Below are 19605 nucleotides of genomic sequence, written 5' to 3' on the forward strand. Positions count from 1 at the left end.
TGTGGCCTTGGGCAAGCCACTTAACCCCATTTGCCTTGCAAAAAAAAAAAAACCTAAAAAAAAAATATCTTTCAACAAACCTCCATAGGATGTGTATCTTTTGTGAACAGACTGCTTTTCATTTCACTGTGTAATTATATGCATAATTATCATATAACCATCCATTTTAGAAAATATTTACAATTAAATGGTGAGGGAAAGGAAAGAGAGAGAGACTAAGTCACCTCTTAAAAAGTAATATCTGTGCACAACTTTGCATATACAGGTAAGGAAACTAAGGCAAGTAGGGGTTATGTGACTTGCCCAGGGTCTGAAGTCACATTTGAACTCAGGAAAATGGGTCTTCCTGACTCCAGATTCAACATTCTATCTACTGAGCAACCTAGCTGGCTTCAGTTTATAAATAAGAAAAATTAAGTAATTTACCCAAGGCTACCGAGGTAACAAACCTCACATCTTCCTCTTTTGTTTCTTACCACTGCCTTCAGTTCAGATGAGGAAACTAATGGTCATTCTCCACTTCATACCCACTGCCTAGATCAAAGCTTCTTGGTTTCTAACAATACTACTAAAACATCTGAAACTGGTTTCATTTTTTCCCCACTTCACAAACACTTCTACTGACACAACAATTTCCTCTGGTTCAAATACAGGAAGGTATGACACTATAAAATTTCTTTTTTTTTTCCTTTTTTTTTGTTTTGTTTTTTTGCAAGGCAATGGGGATATATGTGACTTGTCCAAGATCACACAGCTAGGCAATTATTAAGTGTCTGAGGCCGGATTTGAACTCAAGTCCTCCTGGCTCCAAGTCCAGTGCTCTACCTACTATGCCACCTAGCTACCCCAGCATTATAACATTTTTCAGCTTGTTTTTATTCACCTGAACCAGCTATTGAAACTGGGTCCTTACACCTTCCTCTCTTTCTATTGTAATTGTCCACTTCAACATGGTTACTGTTCTATAATTGTTTTCCATTGAAACAGAATGCTGAATCTACCCTCACTTCCAACCTTGCAAATATTAACCTCCCAATATTGACCCTATGAATCTAGACATATGGGGACAACAAACAGATCACAAGATAAAAAGAATGGCAAATAGAAGAGAAATTATTCAAACAGGGCAATTTCTGGGATCTTTTATAGAGTTTTCCTCATAGTAATTTCAGCTTATAAAAAATATTCAAATTAGTTCAAATTATTTTATTTTCCAGCTTGCCATCTGTCCTGTCACAGCTGTGCTGCTTCTCCTTAACTGTCCCATTATCCTCTGTACTAGACCTGTTGAATCTATACCACTTGTACCCAGGGAAGTTAAACTTACAGGTTAGAATTGAGGCAACCTGCTTGGTGACTGAGTAAAGCAGAACTTTATCTACTTCTATCCTAGATACCATGCTTCACATGCTCCCAACTAGTCATCTCCCTTGACATCTTACTTGTCCCATAACTCCTACCCCAATCTCTAGTTTCATTCTAGGCACAGAAATTAAGTCAGTACTACCATTGTCTCTGAAAAAGGCTTGTCATATGATTCATCTTTCCTGTGACACCTCAGATCCTTTCTATTATCACCAGTCCTGGATATGTTGTCTCTCCTTATTAGGATGGAAGATCTGAAAAACAGAGACTGTCTCACTTTTTATATTTGTACAATATCATCTGGCACATGGTAAGAACTTAACAAATACTTTTGCATTCATTCATTTCCTGTATGCCTCCCATCTAGTAAGAGTCCTAATTGGTCCCATGACTACACAGGAGCAAACACATCCCTCAGAGATCCCAAATAGAGTTTTCCAGATAGCTGAAACTGAGTAAATGAACCTTCCGGATGTCGCTCATCCTACCTCCTGTTTAAAGTTGAGGCTGTGGGAACTGGTCCTGAGAATTTCTGGGACCTTCTCCCTAACAATAATCAATCAATATTTATTATGCTCCTATCATGGGCCAGGAACAGGACTAAGTGCTAGGGACTTGTTGAATGCTGTCATTTGCTCTTCATCCTTGAAAAGGATCAAAAACAACATCACTATAGTGGGTCTGACTGGCTAATCAGACCAGTAAGAGCTCAGAATGAATGTTCTACCACACGTGGGGCACAAATGGTCTATGTGAACATCTGGGGTGAATTCTCCTTTGAGCTACTTCAATTCTTCTCTATTCATAAAACTACACCTTTAGCACATCATGCTGGGAGGTCCTATGCCAATGTTTCTTGTGCTGCACAATCAATTCTAAAGTTCTTAAGATAGACCTTCCGAGTGTCTTTGTATTGCTTTTTCTGAACCCCCCTATGAAAGATGGACCTCTGTGAATTTTCCATAAAATAGCCTTTTTGCATAGGTTTGGCATTTGAACAGTGTGGCCAGTTCATCAGAGTTGTGTTCTCTATAGTAAGAGTTTGAATGCTTGACAGTTTAAAAACTCTACTACAGATACAAAAAGAGGCAAAAGATAGATCCTACCCTCAAGTAACTAACAATAGAAAGGGATAAGTTGGGGTGGCTAGGTGGCATAGTGGATAAAGCACCAGCCTAGGAGTCAGGAGTACCTGGGTTCAAATCTGGTCTCAGACACTTAATAATTACCTAGCTGTGTGGCCTTGGACAAGTCACTTAAAATCCCTATTGATTCAAATAAAATTTTTTTTAAAAATCCTTCGAACATACACCATTCTAAGAGAGGTCAATCTTTGAGGGTTGGGGAGGTGGGGAATGTGGGGGGGGGGGGTCATTTTTGTTCTAATTCAGGAGAAAGAAAAGAGAAAGAAGCAACTATGTAATACAACTTAAAGATAGAATAAGCATAACTGTTCCCCTGTATTTGGAGAACTCTCCAGGCTCCATATATAAGCACAAGCCATTCCCTGCATTCCTTGGAAGGCACTCCCTCCTCTAGCCTCAAAGAATCCTTAACCTGCCTCAAAATATCAGCTCAGATATGCCTCCTTCCACATACCCATCCCCTTTTTTCTCTCTCCTTCAACAAATTGCCCTATATTTATACATGTGTCTAAATGTTGTAAACCACATCCCCCTAAAAAATATAAACACTTTCAGAGAAGAGGCTATTTTGATTTTTTTTTTTAATTTTGTAATTCCCAACATCCAACCCCATTCCTTGCAGATAGTATACATACTGGATTTAATGTAATTCGTCAGTGCCAATACTGAAATGTATATAGATCCTTTCCTCCTAATCAAGTATTTGATTAGATTTATCTTGCTTACTCTCTTTAAATGAGGGTAAGAAAGCAGGCCTATCAGATCAGAGGTCAAAAGGTGGTCATGAAAAAATCCTCAAACAGTAGGAAAGGACAAAAAAAAATAACTGAAAAGAGGAAAAGGAAGAAACCAGAGAAGGACAATGAAAGGAAATCCCTTCATAATAGTTAATTGGTTAAAAGAAAATAAAACCAAAGTCTTCTATAGGGTTAAGTTCCATAGACTTCCCTCATAGTCTCAGGCTACTTTATCCACAGCAATAACAACTGACTTCCATGTATTATGTGAGCAGATATGAATAGCAAGGAGAGGAATATGTGATAAACTGCCTAGAGAAACTAAAAGCACTTATTGTAACATCATGAGGGTCAAAAAGAAACTGGCCAGGGAATAGCAAAATGAGAAAGTTAAAACACCTTCATACACACATATAGCCTTCTAAATAGAGGTCAGTCTTTGGGTGTTGGGGTAGATGTGAGGGAAGGAAGAAGAGAAAGAAAGAGAGAAAGAAGAGGAAGAAGAAAGAAAGAGAGAGAGAGAGAGAGAGAGGACATACAGAAGGAGAGGAACAAAGAGAAAGACAGAGAGAGAGAGAGAGAGAGAGAAGAGAGAAAGAGAGAGAAAGAGGAGAGAAAGAGAGAAAGGAGAAAAAGAGAAAGTCCCTTCCTATTCCAATAGCTATTCTTGTTTTCTTTTGAGGCTGTTTTGGGCCAATGTGTTTTAATTAGGCATGTTATGGACAAGCCCAGGCAAAAGGTCATGCTTCAGAGATTCAAAAGGGCCAAAACAAGCAAACTATCAGGAGCTGCTTCCCACTCTGAAATGTGGCAAGAATAAAACCATTGCATATAAAAAGCAAAAACTAAATCCTGGAAATTAGTACATAAGATATATACTAACAAATAAGTATATACTAAGATATAACATCCTACTCCCCACCCCACCTGTTTCATTTTGTTTTTCCTTTGTGTAAATAATACCCCAAGGACATTTCCAAGTAAAGAAGTGATCAGACAGTTCAAAGAAAAAACTGGACTCTTACAGCCCAAACCAATCACATATTAGCCAGCAACAGAGATAGAGCCCTAGCCTTGAAGTCTGGGAAAGAATTGGTGTTAAATCCTGACTAATGCTAACTTTCTTTGGATAAGTAGACTAATTCTCTCCAAATCCCAGTTTCTTTCTTTTATAAATTGGTACTAATACTCACTAATTGTGATTATTGTGATGGTCAATTAACTAATATTTATTAAGCACCTAGAAAGCATTCAGAGACTGTGCTAACTGCTGAGAATACAAAGAAAGGCAAAAATAACACTCCCCCCCTTTCCTCCAGTCCCTTCCCTCAAGGAGCTCACAATCTAATATGGAAGACAATATGCAAACAAATATATAAAATAAAATACAGACAAAATAAAATTGGGCACACTCTTAGAGGGAAGTCACTGAAATTAAGGACTAGGAAATACAGGTAGCACTTGGGATGAGATTTAAAGGAAGTCAGAGAAATTAGGACATGAGGAGAGAGCATATTCATGCATGAGGACAAACAATGAAAATGTCTGGAATGGGGATTGAAAATGTTAGTTGCAAATACAGCAAGGAGGCCAGTCACTGGATATATAGAGGGGATCCAGGTGCAAAAAGAATGGAAAGGTAGGATGGGGACAGGTTATGAAGGGCTCTGAATGCCAAAGGATTTTATAATTATTCCCTGAAAGTGATAGGGATCCCCTGGAGTTTCCTCAATGAAACATGGTCAGACATGAATATTAGGAAGATCAGTTGGCAGTTGGATAAAAGATGGACTGAAATGGCAAAGATTAGAAGCAGAGAAATTAGAAGCAGGCTACAGGCAACAGTCAAGATGTGAGGTGAACAGGGTCTCAATTGGAGAGGTTGAAGTGTGTGTCCTATAAAAGATATATTACAAAGATGGAAACAATAGAATTTAGTCAGAATTGTATATGGAGGGTGAGTGAAGAGTGAGGATATACTTTGATTTTATCCTGAGTGATAGGAAAGGTGATATCCTCAACAGGTGCCTTCCTTACTCAAAGGGAAAAGGAAGGAGCATTTAAAGGGAAAGATAAAGAGTCCAATTTTGGGTCATAATGAGGTTTAAGATATCTATAGAACATCCAGTTCAATGTCTAAAAAGCAGTTGGAGATATAAGACTGGAGGTCAAGTGAGAGGTTATGGCTGGACAATTAAGAATATTCTGCATAAAAGATATCTGAAGCTACAGGAGCTAATGAGATCACCAAATAAAGTAGGACAGAACCAAAGGGAACCTCTATTGTTAACTACAGGATGAAGATAAAGATCCAACAAAGAGAGATAGTAAAAATGGTCAGATTAGCAGGAGGAGAATCAGGACTATACAGTGTCAAAAAACCTGGAGAAAATTAATTATCAAGGAGAAGGTGATCAATAGTAACAAAGGCTACACTAAAGGTATAAAAAGTTACTATTTGTTTTATCCTCAGTTGTGATTTTATCAGTGTAGGGAATTCCTAGGAGTATAAACTCCCTCCACTGATACAGATCAGTCAGTTTCTACCATCTCCTAGTCTTAGATATTTTCACCCATGGGCATTGGAGAAATTGGGTGACTGGTCCCTGGTTACAATTTGTAAGCATCAGAGAGGGATCAGAAACCTGACTTCGAGGGTCTCCATCCACTAGGACATACTGCCTTTTCATTACTCTGCTCCAATATGAACTTTTTCTAATTTAGCTCAAGGTGTGTAGCACTCCTGATCATGGTGGAAGAGAGAGATGTCATTTCCCAAGTTCTAGCCTCCTTATAAAAAGCATTGAAGCAATCATACAGATGATAGGTGTAGCCTAAGCTGATCATATCTGAGGATCAGTAATGTTCTACCAAACAAGACAACTTTGGGGCTGCCAGACTAGATAAAACTGATGATTTCCTTTATTTGATGTGCCTCCCTTGTCAGATCCCAGAGGGATGGAAAAACAAGCCTCTCACCTAAAAGTCACCAGGGGCAGGGTGAAAATATTTTTCAGGGCCTCAGGCATGACTAACTTAACTTCACAGCTACAGTGGCCCATGCTCAGAAAGCAGTGCAAATAGAGAAAGGTGTCGATGTGATCTAAGAGGTGATAATTTATGACTTGCAGATAGCTTCCCCCATAAGAAAAAGAGTAGAAACAAAAGCTTGAAAACTGAAAAAGTTGTGTGAAATAAGTGAATATGGAAGAAGAAATAAAGACAAGATAGGAATTACAATGAAATATAGATAGACAGTTGTTGTAATGGGAAAAGAGCTAGACTTGAAGTCTGGATTCAAGTCATATCTAGACCATCGGTAATGTTCTACCTAACAGGACACCTCCAGAGCAGTCAAACTATCATTTCCCTTGTCAGATCCCAGAAGGAGGGCAAAATTTGTGTGACCTTTAACAGCTCAAATATAGGGTCATGTCACTATCAAACAAATGAAGTTGACATAGATGATCGAGGAGATCTCTCTAGCCCTAATACTCTATGATTCTATATTCCAGAAATAAAAACCAAGAATTTTTCTCTTTGGTGTGCTAATTGAATGTTAAAAATTATTCTTTGATTTTGATACTTAACCTGATTTTCTTGCATTATACCAGACAAAAACAAAATAATACTGATAATAGTGATACCAATGACTTAACGTTGATATATGGCATCTTAAGGCACACAAAATGATTCCAAGAAAGGGGACAAAAAAGCAGTGATGCTGCAAACATCCTATCCCCTTGGTCCCAGAAAGAATAAAGAATAGAACAGAAATGCTCAACTAACCCTGTTTTCCTGACCACACAAGTCATATCAGTCTAACAAAGCATAAATTTTTTTTAGATGGAATTCTTTTTTTACAGATGCTAAATGGAAAGCTATTTGGGCATAGAATTGTGTGTGTGTGTGTGTGTTTCTATCTAAATATATATGTATATCTAAATATACAGATACATGAATGTATATATGTATGAAATTAGGGCAGAGCCAAGATGGCTACAAGAGGATCCTGTCCTAGGTGCTCTCTCATAAAACTTCTAAACTAAGGACTCTAAATTTTTGAGAGACAGAACCCACAAAGGGACCCGGCGAGGCAGTTCTCCTACTCAAGGTAACCTGGAAAAGAGCAGAAAGGCTCTGCTCCCCAGGGTTGGAGGGGTGGCCCACCAGAGCGAAAGAACTTCAGCCTCCAGAAGGCAGCCCCAGGGTGCTGGGAGCCGGGGCTCACAGAAGCGGGGGAGTTTCCTGACCTACGCCCTGGGGAGCACTAGGCACAAATTGGAGAACAGCGGGGGACCTCTGCCAGAGCAAGCATGTGAAGCCCAGCCCTCGGGGCACACAGTGAGGAGCATGGCCCAGGCAGTCCAGATCCAGGAAACAGAAGCAGAGCTGGTAAGCAGGAGCCCCCAGGGCATGAGTCCACTGAACCTAGGGAGGGAAGTAGAGTGCAGAGAGACTGCTGAGCTCTGTCCTCTGCCACAGGAACAGGACTCTGGGGCTCTGACCACATTCAGAACCTGATTACAGTCTAGGCCCCCCCATAGAACAGCAGGGCCCCCCCACCTCAGCCCCATGGCAGAGGGGGGGGCACATATGGTCATTCACAGACCAGGAGGGAAGACAGAGCCTCACACACTGAGACCCTTGTGGGAGTGTCCCAAAAGCTCAGGAAGCACCCCCAAAACAGGCTAAGACTGGGAAAAATGAGCAGAGAAACAAGAGGAACACCACTGTGAAATATTTTGCCTGTGAGCCCAAGAAGGATCAAAAACACTCAGTCTGAAGATGAGAAAGCACAAGCTCCTGCATCTAAAGACTCCAAGAAAAACAGAAATTGGGTTCAAGCTATGACAGAGCTCAAAAAAGACTTTGAAAATCAAATGAGGGAGTTAGAAGAAAAACTGGAAAAGAAATGAGAGAGATGCAGGAAATACATGAAAATGAAGTCAGCAGTTTAATCAAGGAGATCCAAAAAATGCTGAAGAAAATAGTATGCTAAAAACCAGCTTAGGTCAAATGGATAAAATAGTTCAAAAAGTTATTAAGAATGCTTTAAAAAGCAGAATTGGCCAGATGAAGAAAGAGATAAGAAAACTCTCTGAGGAAAACAAATCCTTCAGACAAAGAACAGAACTCAGGGAGATTGATGAATTTATGAGAAATCAAGACTCAATATTTCAAAACCAAAAGAATGAAAAATTAGAAGAAAATGTGAAACATCTCATTGGAAAAACAACTGATATGGAAAACAGATTTAAGAAAGATAATTTAAAAATTATTGGAATACCTGAAAGTCATGATCAGGAAAAGAGCCTTGACATCATTTTCAAAGAATTACTACAGGAAAATTGCCCTGATATTCTAGAAGCAGAGGGCAAAATAGAAATGCAGAGAATCCACCAATCCCCCCAAGAAAGAGATCCCAAAAAACCAACCCCCAGGAATATTATAGCCAAGTTCCAGAACTCCCAAGTCAAAGAGAAAATATTACAAGCAGCCAGAAGGACACAATTCAAATGTCGTAAAGCTGCAGTCAGGATCACACAGGACTTAGCAGCAACTACATCAAAAGCTCGTAGGGTTTGGAATATAATATACCAGGAAGGCAAAAGAGCTTAGAATGCAACAGAGAATCAACTACCCAGCAAAACTGAATGTCCTCTTCCAGGGAAAAAGATAGACTTTCAATGAACCAGGGGAATTTCATATGTTCTTGTTGGAATGGCCAAAGCTGAACAGAAGGTTTGATCTTCAAATACAGGACTCAGGTGAAGCATAGAGATTGGAGGAGAAGGGGAAAATATGAGGGACTTAATGATGATGAACTGCATGTATTCCAGCATAGAAAAATGACTGATAATACTCATATGAACCTTCTCAATTAACAGAGCAGGTAGAAGGAGCTTTTATAGATGAAGCACAGGAGAAAGCTGAATTTGAAGATAAAATATGGTGTAAAAATGGAGTCAATAAAAAAGGGAAATGTAATGGGAGAAAAAAAGAGAGGGGGAATAGGCCAAGATATTTCATATAATAAGATTTTTCTTTATTACAATGAGCTATTGCAATGATATGGAAGGGGGGAAGGCAAGGGGGAAAGAGGGAATCTTCGCTGTCATCAAAGGTGGCTAGGAGAGGAAACAGCATATATACTCAATGGGGTATAGGCATCTGGAGTAATAAGGGGGGGAGACAGGGGGAAGGGGGGATGTGAGTGATGGAGGAGAGGATGGACCATGGTGGGGGAGAGTGGTCAGATATAACGCATTTTCTTTTTTACTTCTTGCAAGGGGCTGGGATTGGATGGCTTGTCTGGGACCATAGGGCCAGGTGGATGCTGGGCCTAAGGGGTGGTAGGGGGGCTCAGGGCCTCTTGGCGCCAGGGCCAGGGATCTGTCTGCTGCACCACTCAGCTACCCTACAGCAGAGTCAGAGTGAAAGGAGACAGAAAACATAGTACATGGTAGTGGAGAAATACAAAAGGAGGGAGTTGCAATCAGCAATGGCAATGGTGGAAAAATATGGAAGTAACTTTTGTGATGGATTTATTATAAAGAAGGTGATCCACCCACGACAGAGTTGGTGGTGTTGGAACACAGACTGAAGCACATTTTTTATTATTATTATTTTTGGGGGTGTGCAGGGCAAATGGGGCTGGGTGGCCTGCCTGGGGCCGCATAACAAGGTGATCGTTGGGTGTCTGAGACTGGATTCGGACCCAGGTGCTCCTGGCTCAAGGACCAGTGCTCTGTCCACCACCCAGCCACCCCTACTATTATTACTATTTTATTTTATTTTATTTTAGGTCTTTTTTTTCTTTTATTGGCTTATGCAGGGCAGTGGGTTTGGGGTAGCTTACATTTCATGCAGCTGGGTGATTTTTGGGTATACGGGGCCAGATATGGACTTGGATGCTCCTGGCTCCAGGGCTGGTGCTCCATCCACTGCGCCACTTGGCCATAGCTACAAGTATTACTATTATTTTTTTTAATTTTAATTTTAATTTTTTTCTCTCCCCTGTACTTTATCGCTCGAGTCTATATTCTTGGGGGGTAGGGGGTATTTTGTTTACTCTTAAACAAGAATATTTTATTAATGTATAAAAAAACATTGTACAAAATGAGAATAAATATTAAATTAAAAACTATATGTATGAAATTAGAGCACTGGAGGAAATTGGGGGCAAGAAAGGAAGCAATAAAAAGAGAAAAAGATGGAATCAGGTATAGAGCTGAAGGCAAGGAGAAATAGCAAGAATTTAATTTAATTGGGAATAAGGGAAAATATTGATGGTCATTATATATTCTACTGAGAAGAACCCATATTTGTATAAGGTTGTCAGAAAATTCATTCATTCACAATAAATTTTAAAGGCTATTTTAGAGGCTGGGGCTCTTCTAGTTTAATCATTATATTTTACATAGGAGGAAACTGAGATCAAGCCAAGTCTCACCACTCTACTTCATTCAGCACATCTGTATTAGTTGTCTACCACATACAGGAATTTTTGAGATGAAGGAACTGAGCCCTGAGGAGCTTCTCACTGAAGGTAGAAGAAAGAAGGGAGAGAATGGCAAGTATCTCTGGTATAAAGCAAACTGTGATAAATGCTCTAGGGAATGAACAAAGGGGGGGGGTCTAAATATTTTTTAAAGGTGTCTCTGAAGGTCAACATGGAAAATGATCAAAGAAAGAATCAAAATTACACATACTGAGCAAATCCAGGATGCTTGTTTCCATGGTAGGCAATTTGTAAAACCAAATCTTAAAAGGTATAATTCCCTTAATCCCTGATGGTTATTATTGTTAGAGTGACAACAATTTTGAAGTTATATATTTCTCCCCACATCCCAGTGAGTCTGACTTTATAAACAAGGATTCCAAAATGAAAAGAGAGGAGGGCAAGACTAAAGAAACCAGTCAAACTTACCAGTAATTCCCCAATTAATGAGCACCTATTTTGCTTTGTTACAAGAAAAGGTAAAAAAATATTGTGTTAATATGAGACACTGAATTATGTTACTCCTGTTTCCCAGGATCTAATTAATTAAATCTCTTTCTACAACTATAACCTACTTATTCTCTGAACATTTAGGTTCACTTTGGTTCTATTATAATTTCAATCCTGCTCCTTCCTGGAGCAGACAGAAAAGAATTTCTTACCCACTAAAAATTAAACTCTTACACTTCCATACTGCAATAATAACATCATCATCCTAAGGTATTACATTCATGACAGATGAACTGGACTGAATCACTATAACAGAAAGAAAATGAAGTAGGGAAAGTGAAAGTTCATACCAGTATCTATTCAGTGTGACTAGTTTGTACAAAACAATGACTTGTAATATGTCTTATTTAATAAATTGTTCCCTTTATCTTAGAAGTATTGAAATTTTTATTATTTTATTGCATCTAGATTAATATGGAACTATCCCATAAGGCTGTGAAGGTACCACAGTTTCATGGTAGCATTTATAAAAGGGAATTATTTTATGTTTTTTATAATTTTTTACATTTTTAATTTATTCACACATTACTAAAAGTCTTGTTGTAAGAGTAAGAATAATCCCCCCTCACAAAAATAGAAAAATCTCATGAAAAATAAAGTGAAAGAGAAAAAAAAAATGTTCTTCAGTCTCCCTTCAGATACCATCAGCTCTGTCTCTAGGATGGATCACATTCTTTATCATAAGTCCATCGGAGAATTTGTTTTCATATTTTTTCCCATAGTTGCTATTGCTGATTGTATTTCCCTTCATCCATTCTTCCCCAATTCCATTTATTATATTTTCTCTCTCCTTTCAATTTGTTCCTCCTAAAAAGTGTGCTATGGGGCAGCTGAGTGGCGCAGCAGACAGAGCACCAACCCTGGAACCAGGAGAACCCAAGCCCAAATCCAACCCCACATGCCCAGCAACCATTCAACCATGTGGTCCTAGGCAAAATCATCCAAACCCACTACCTTGCCAAAAAAAACAAAAGAAGTATGCTGTATCTAATTACCTTCTCCCATGATCTACCCTCTCCTCTATCACCTCTAAAATAAAAGGTTTCTATACACAAGGGTGTATGTTGCTTCCTCTCTGAGCCATTTCCTCACCTTCCACCCTTCCATTCAATTGCAAAAGATTTTTCTTGACTTTTATGTGAATTATCTTAGCCCATTCTATCTCTCCTTTCCCTTTTTCCCAGTACATTCCTTTTTCACCCACTGACTCCATCTTTAAAATGTTATACCTTCATATTCAACTTTCTCCTGTTCCTTATCTGAATATGCTCCTAATTGCTCTATTAATTGAGATGGTTCATATGAGTTATCAGTGTCATCTTCCCATGCAGGAATACAAGCAGTTCAACAACATTAAATCTCTCAAAATTTACCCTTCTCATCCACTTTATGCTTCATCTGAGTCCTGTACTTGAAGATCAAACTTTCTGTTCAGTTCTGGCTGTTACAACAGGAACATTTGAAATTCCCCTGGTTCATTGAAAGTTCGTCTTTTCTCCTGGAAGAGGACATTCAGTGTCACTGGATAGTTGATTCTCAGTTGCATTCCAAGCTCTTTTGCCTTCCAGAATATTATATTCCAAGCCCTATAAGCCCTTAATGTAGATGCTGCTAAGTGCCGTGTTATTCTGACTGTAGTGCCACAATATCTGAGGTGTTTCTTTTTTGGCTGCTTGTAATAATTTCTCTTTGACTTGAGAATTCTGGAATTTGTCAATAATGTTCCTGGGAGTTATTTTTTCTTTTGGATCTCTTTCAGGAGGAGATTGGTGGATTCCCTCAATTTCTATTTTACCTTCTGCTTCTAGAATATCAGGGCAATTTTCCTGTACATATTCTTTAAAAATGAAGTCAAGGGAGCCGGAGCCGGAGCCGGAGCCAGAGCCGCTGCCCTCCATGGCCCCCGGGCCGCAGCCATGGACGCCGTCATCTCGGCCCTGCTGCTGGGGGGGGGGGGGCCTGGCCGGGGCGCTCTTGGCTTGGCTGCTGCGGGGGGGGCTCCGGGGACCAGAAGGCCCCCCCTGACGGTGGGCCCCGGAGGTGGGGTGGGGAGCCAGAGGCCCAACTCGGGGAGCAGAGGGGCGCCCGGAGCGGCCCACGAGCCGCCGCAAAGCATCATCAGGAAAGTAATGGGTGCTTGGTGTCTGAGTCCAAGAGCAGTGACCTTGAGGGTCCAACATGGAAACCACAGAATGGTTCTACCCAAGACTTTGAGTATCTGAAACCAGGGGAGCAGCTGAACTCCATGCAGTTGCTAGGGACAGAACCTCTACCTCTCTCAAGACATACTACCTCTGGGAACCCCTCAGAAGTCTTAAGGAGTGAAAGCCCAGAATCCTCTGGACCAGTAGATCAACTAAAAGGACTAGAGACATCCACCCAGTCAACCGTATGTGTCTCAGGGAAGTTCCCTTCTGACAACTTATTCATGGAAAAACATGAAAAAGAGATGAAAACTCTACACGTGGTAGATCATGAGGTGTGGGAAATGGTACCCAGGCATTCAGTGTGGAGAGATGCTGATAAAGGCAAAAGCTCTGAGTCCTCTCATGCTGGTGTGCTTGGACTCCCGATACTGAATCCAAACCAGGTTCTAGACTGTGGAAGAGACCCACTGAAAGATGCCAAAGGTCAAGATGTTCACTCGAAAACAAAGAGAGTAGCAGCAGTGTCCCCATTGTCTCAACAAGTCAACATCCAGTTCCAGGTTCATTATGTCACCATGTCTGATACTTCCATAGTGGCAGTAACTGGAGACCATGAAAGCCTCGGCAACTGGCACTGCTACATCCCACTCCAGTATGACGAGGATTGGTTTTGGTCCAGATGTGTCCCCTTGCCAATGGATACAGAACTGTGGAAATTTGTGATAGTGGAGAATGGGAACATTGTCCGTTGGGAAGAATGCAGTAATCAGCTTCTAGAGACAGGACAGGAAGATAAGATAGTTCATAAGTGGTGGGGCTGTCACTGACTGGTTTGGGGAAGCATCAGAATAACTTTAAGGACTATTGAGTTTATTTTAATTATTACTTTAGACTTATTCCATAAGAACCAGAACTCCAAGGTTATCCTCAGTAGCATGTGGAGTTTATTAGGAATTATTGATCTCTTTTTATGTAAAGGTGCTGCTTCTGAGTGCGTCTCGTCCTTTCTGTCCCTCCCCTCCCCCCCCCCCAGTCCTTGGAGCTTCCATTGATGATCATGTGCTGGCTCATTTCCACTCCATTGTTCATAGCCTTGATGTAAGGATCTGGGTTAAAGGGTTCCACTGAATATTCATAGTGGGAAACAAGATCCCAACCTGTGGAGTTCCATCATTTCCTTTAAAGGTCACCTGATTTCCACCTAGTTTAATGAATAATGATGGAGTCCTTTGGACTCAGTTTCAGAGTAGGGGAATAATGTTGTTGCCTTTCATTGTAACTCCAGTGCCTGGTACAAATGCTTATTAGTTGATTGATTGATTGATTAATATAGTGAAAGGGTCTGGTCTTCCAGATATCACTAGCAAAGACATGAAATATTTTAGCCTAGCTTCCATCAACCTAGTTTAAAATTGTGAATATTACTTTTGTTTGTTGTTGTGTTCTTAAAGGGAGAAGAATGTCTATTTTTAGCTTAGTTCTCTCAATGACTGACTGTTCTCTCAGGATACGGGGCAACAGAAGAAAAATGGGAATGCAATTGGGAGTAGGTTCCTTAATAGAATTTCTTAAATAATCAGGAACTGCTATGATACCACATAGATTGAAATGAGGTTCCCAAACCATATACTACTGGGTGCTCCAATCTGGAAAGAAGACAATTCCAGCCTGGAGTATTCGCCATCTTTTTTTTTCCATCTTTTTTTCCACAGGCTTTGTCCAATATGTGTGTAACAAGTATGTCCATACTCACAATTCTGACTGGCAGTACTGGGGTCTATAATCACTGGTTATAGATGCTGGTTATAAGTGACCTAGGACAATACTTCTATCCCGAAAACCTTGGAGAAAATGCTTTTAGAGTTGTTGGAACTAAGAATACAATGAAGCTTGCTATTTTCATATCTTTAAAAAAAAATGAAGTCAAGGTTCTTTTCCTGATCATGATTCCAGGTAGCCCAGTAATTTGTTTTGTTTTTGTTTTTGCAAGGCAATGGGGTTAAGTGACTTACCAAGATTACACAGCTAGGTAATTATTAAGTGTCTGAGGCTGGATTTGAATTCAGGGCCGGTGCTCTATCCACTGTACCACCTAGCCACCCCATAGTCCAGTAATTTTTAAATTGTCTCTCCTGGATCTGTTTTCCAGGTCAGTTGTTTTTCCAAAGAGATATTTCACATTTTTCTCTAGTTTTTCACTCTTTTAGTAATGTTTTATTGTTTCTTAATTTCTCATAAAGTCATCAGCTTCTCTTAGCTCCACTCTACATTTGAAGGAGTTTTCTTCAGAAAGTTTTCTTATCTCCTTTACCATCTGGCCAGTTCTGCTTTTTAAGGTATTCTTCTCATTAACTTTTTAGACAACTTTTTCTATTTCACCTAAACTGGTTTTTTAACATGTTATTTTTTTGGATCTCCTTGACAAAGTTGCTGACTTGGCTTTCATGATTTTCCTACATCTCTCATTTCTCTTCCCAATTTTTCCTCTACCTCCCTTACTTGATTTTCAAAATCTTTTTTGAGCTCTTCCATAGCTTGAGTCCAACTCCTATTTCTCTTGGAGGCTTTGGATGCAGACACTTGGATTTTGTCATCTTCTGAGTGTGTATTTTGATCCTCCGTGGGACCAAAGTAATTATCTATAATCAGGTTCTTTTTTTTTCTGTTTGCTCATTTCTCCAGTCTGTCTTGGTTTTTGAGGTGCTTGCTGAGCTTTTGAGTGTTATTAAGGCATCCCCACAAGGACTCAGCTCCTTCAATGCCTTATTAGAGGCTCTGACTGCTCTCCTGGCCTTTGTTGTAGTCTATGGATGACCACAAGCACTCCACTTTGTCTTGGAGCTATGAGGAGGGTCCCCGGCTCAGCTATGGTAGTATGAGGACCCAGACTGTGATTAAAGTCTGAATATAGACAAAGCACAGGAGTCCTATCCCATGGAAAGTGGAAAGACCTTGACAGTCTCCCCCCCCCTTACCTACCATGGACTGAGTGTTCTAGAAGCAGCTGCCAGGCAGCTCCCTGCTGGGTGGCTCCATTGGCCGGCTTCCATTTCCCTGACAGGGGCTGCACTGACCTGGGCTCGGCACTCACTCTGGTATAGTTTTTCATGCTGATCTTCGAAATTGTGCTTTGTGATCTCTGAGTTGGGAGGTCTGGGTCCCATTTCTGCTACCAATAGCTGGCACCCCCAGGGATGCAGGTGCCCCATAGGCTGTTCCCGGGAGACAACCCTGGCTGCAGTGCCAAGCCTTCTGAACCTGGTGGAACAGAGTCTTCCCATGGATCTTCAAGTTACCTTGGACTGGAGAATTGTTTCACTGGGTCTTTCTGTGGGTTCTGCCTCTCCAAAATTGTTAGTCATACTTTTAAGGTTTTTGGAATATTTTGGAAGAGAGCTTCTGGGAAATCCTGCCCTCATGATGCTGAATTGGCTTCCCCCCACTGCCTCCCCCCTCCCATAAAAGGGTATTTTCAAAGCACTTTAGCCAGATTCTATTCCAAGACACTTTGATGACTTATAATCAGCCTTCCACAAGCATTTTGGCTAATATCTATAGTTAGTTGTATTTAAGTAGAACACTGAGTTTGAAATACACTACATAGTAACTTTATTAACTTTACTGAGTAACAAGGCATCATTATTCTAATTTTGCTCACATGATTGAGAACTGACTGGCAAAGTTCTCTCTTTAATCACTTACTCAACAGCTTTCAGATCAGACTCCAGTGCACCTGTACAAAGTAGGTGTTCTGAAATAAGGTTATACAGTATTTTTGTTGTGAAGTCACAATTAGGAAGTCAGGGATGGCTGACTCCTGTGTTTGAAAGTGAATCATCATTCCTTCCTCTTAATTAATAAGGATTCTGAGAATTCTTTGATTATATTATCCTAAGATATTTTGTGTCCAGTGTAAACACCTGAGTAGGCCAGATTGTGACTCAGTCACCTTTCAGAAAAGGTTTAAGATTCAGAAATGTAACTAGAAATTCCTATACCTAAGGCAAATTCACTCAGGAGAGGGAGGATTAGGGAACCTTTTTTCTGCCAGGGGTCATTTGGATAGTTATAACATCACTTGAGGACCATACAAAATTATCAACTTAAAAATTAGTCTGAGTTCACTTAATACCATTGACTCACAAAAAAAAAATTACCCTAAAGTTGCCTTGGCTGGATCAGACCAAATGATTTTAGGGGCCTTAAATCCTGGACCCTCCTCACCCCAAACTTATAGTCTTTGAAGAGTTGCCTAGAACAGAGAGTACTTTGGCAGGATTATACATCCAAGATATGTAAATTATGATTTATAGTCAGACAGGTCTCCTTGAATTCAAGACCACCTCTCTCAACTACACTGGGCTACCTCACAACATGAAGGGATATAGAGTGGAGAAAGAAAGGACAAAAGAACAGTATAGTGAATGAACATGATATAAAGTCAAAGAAAAACAAGCTCTAGTCAAAAACAATAGACCCCTAAGATCAATCTATCAGGGTTGAAGGATACTACCCTTCTTTCTAGTAGCAACTGATGAACCACCTTTTTCTGTAAATGTATTGAGAAGAGTATTTGTTGGAAAATGCCTCCTGTTGAAACAAAATTTCCTAGAAATTGGTTCTAAATACATAGAGGTAAATTGGTTGATTTGACATTGTCTCCTAAGAGGACCAAGAAGGACAACAGGCACAAATTTTTTAAATTTTACTTACATAATTTTTTCTATCTGTATAGAGGTACTATAAATACAAATAATTACAATAATTACATTTCTATTTTCTTTTGCCCTGTGAATTTTTTTAAATGGTTGTGTCAATTGACAAAGCTTAGTCCTTCAAGGTATTCTTAAATTCTAACTCTTCCAGTGCTAAAATTGAAATATGGCAAAAGTATGACCTCAAGAAAACTGCTCCTCTTCACTGTGGAATTTAAGAAGGTATCCTGACAAAACTCAGCTATTAACTGGGAGAAGGATCTCTGAGAGTTATATGCTTTAATTCTACAATTATCAACCTTTTCTTTTTGGAACTCCCTATGTAATAGATTCTGTAATTTCAAAGAGTAAAATAACAACTTGCTTACTAGAAAAGAGATTAAATTAAATTTTCTGATGAACTGCTGATGAGGGTGATCATTTAGCAAAGCTATTTCTATAATTATCCCAGCTGACGAATTTGAATGTGCACAAGTTTTCTTGATTGTTATCAGGATACAGAGAAGATTAACTCTATAACTCTGAGAGAGGTAGCATGATGTATAGACGCAATGAATCTAGAATTTGGAAGATCTGGGTTGAATCCTGCTTCAGACACTTTACTATCTATATGACCCTGGGCAGGTGACTCATATCCTCAATTTCTTCATCTGCAAAAAATGGAGTTTGTACTTAAAAACCTCAAAGGCTCTTAACAGCTCTAAAACTATCATCCTATCAGCTGTCCTTTAGGGGGGAAAAAAAGACATTGAAAGGCATACTTTACCCATGAATTTTTTTTTTTGCAAACTCTAGACTTGGCATAGACTTTCCTTTCTGATGAACCTTTCTACCATGGAATTTGAGCCAGATCATAAAATTTTTTGCCAGGTCACTTAGACCCCTTTTTTTCCAAATGACAGTTGAAATCATAAATATTTTCTGACATTTTCTGGCATTAAGCATCATATCTGATGCTTCTTCTATAAGGAAACTTAAACTTAAAAAATATTAATTAATACCAAAAAAATGTATTTGAAAAGGTCAATCAAAGGTGGATAAAGCAACATCCCCTGGAGGAGGAGTTCAAATCCAACTTAATAATTACTTAGTTGTGTAACCTTGAGCAAGTCACTTAACCTAATTGGCCTTGCAAAAAAAACAAAAAAAAGAAAGAAAACAGAAAAAGAAAAGGCCAATCAGATAGTTAATTTCTGGTGAACTTTTAGGTCTATCTTACATATACTTTAGAGATATGGAGGAGGATAAGTGGAATAGTGCAAAGAGAGATGTAATGATGATAAGAAAACAGATAGATAGATAAACAAATAAGATGCCTTTTTCTCCCACCATTATAGGTCTAAAATCTTACTTCTTAGATTTTTTTTTTGGCAAGGCCAATGGGGTTAAGTGACTTCCTCAAGGCCACACAGCTAGGTAATCAGTAAGTGTCGGAGGTCAGATTTGAACTCAGGTACTCCTGACTCCAGGGTCAGTACTCCA

At 39.6% G+C, this 19605-nt stretch overlaps 1 protein-coding gene and 1 pseudogene across 4 annotated transcripts in view; one reads left to right on the forward strand and one right to left on the reverse strand.

Annotated features, from left to right (window-relative positions):
• The window catches only part of CGNL1 (cingulin like 1), a 221124-nt gene that overhangs the window by 164136 nt on the left and 37383 nt on the right, over nucleotides 1–19605 (reverse strand). The window contains exon 1 of one of the 4 annotated variants that reach the window (XM_074234584.1): nucleotides 1508–2679. The exons of the other annotated variants lie outside the window; for them this stretch is intronic. Within the exon in view, the coding sequence (XP_074090685.1) occupies nucleotides 1508–1542 (35 nt within the window). The 5' untranslated portion in view covers nucleotides 1543–2679. Of the gene's footprint in view, nucleotides 1–1507; nucleotides 2680–19605 lie in introns of those variants that run through there. 4 annotated transcript variants of the gene reach the window in all.
• LOC141521737 (starch-binding domain-containing protein 1-like) lies at nucleotides 13178–14397 on the forward strand (annotated as a pseudogene).

Source organism: Macrotis lagotis, chromosome 4 (genome assembly GCF_037893015.1).
Source record: "Macrotis lagotis isolate mMagLag1 chromosome 4, bilby.v1.9.chrom.fasta, whole genome shotgun sequence".
Taxonomy (NCBI): Eukaryota; Metazoa; Chordata; class Mammalia; order Peramelemorphia; family Peramelidae; genus Macrotis; species Macrotis lagotis.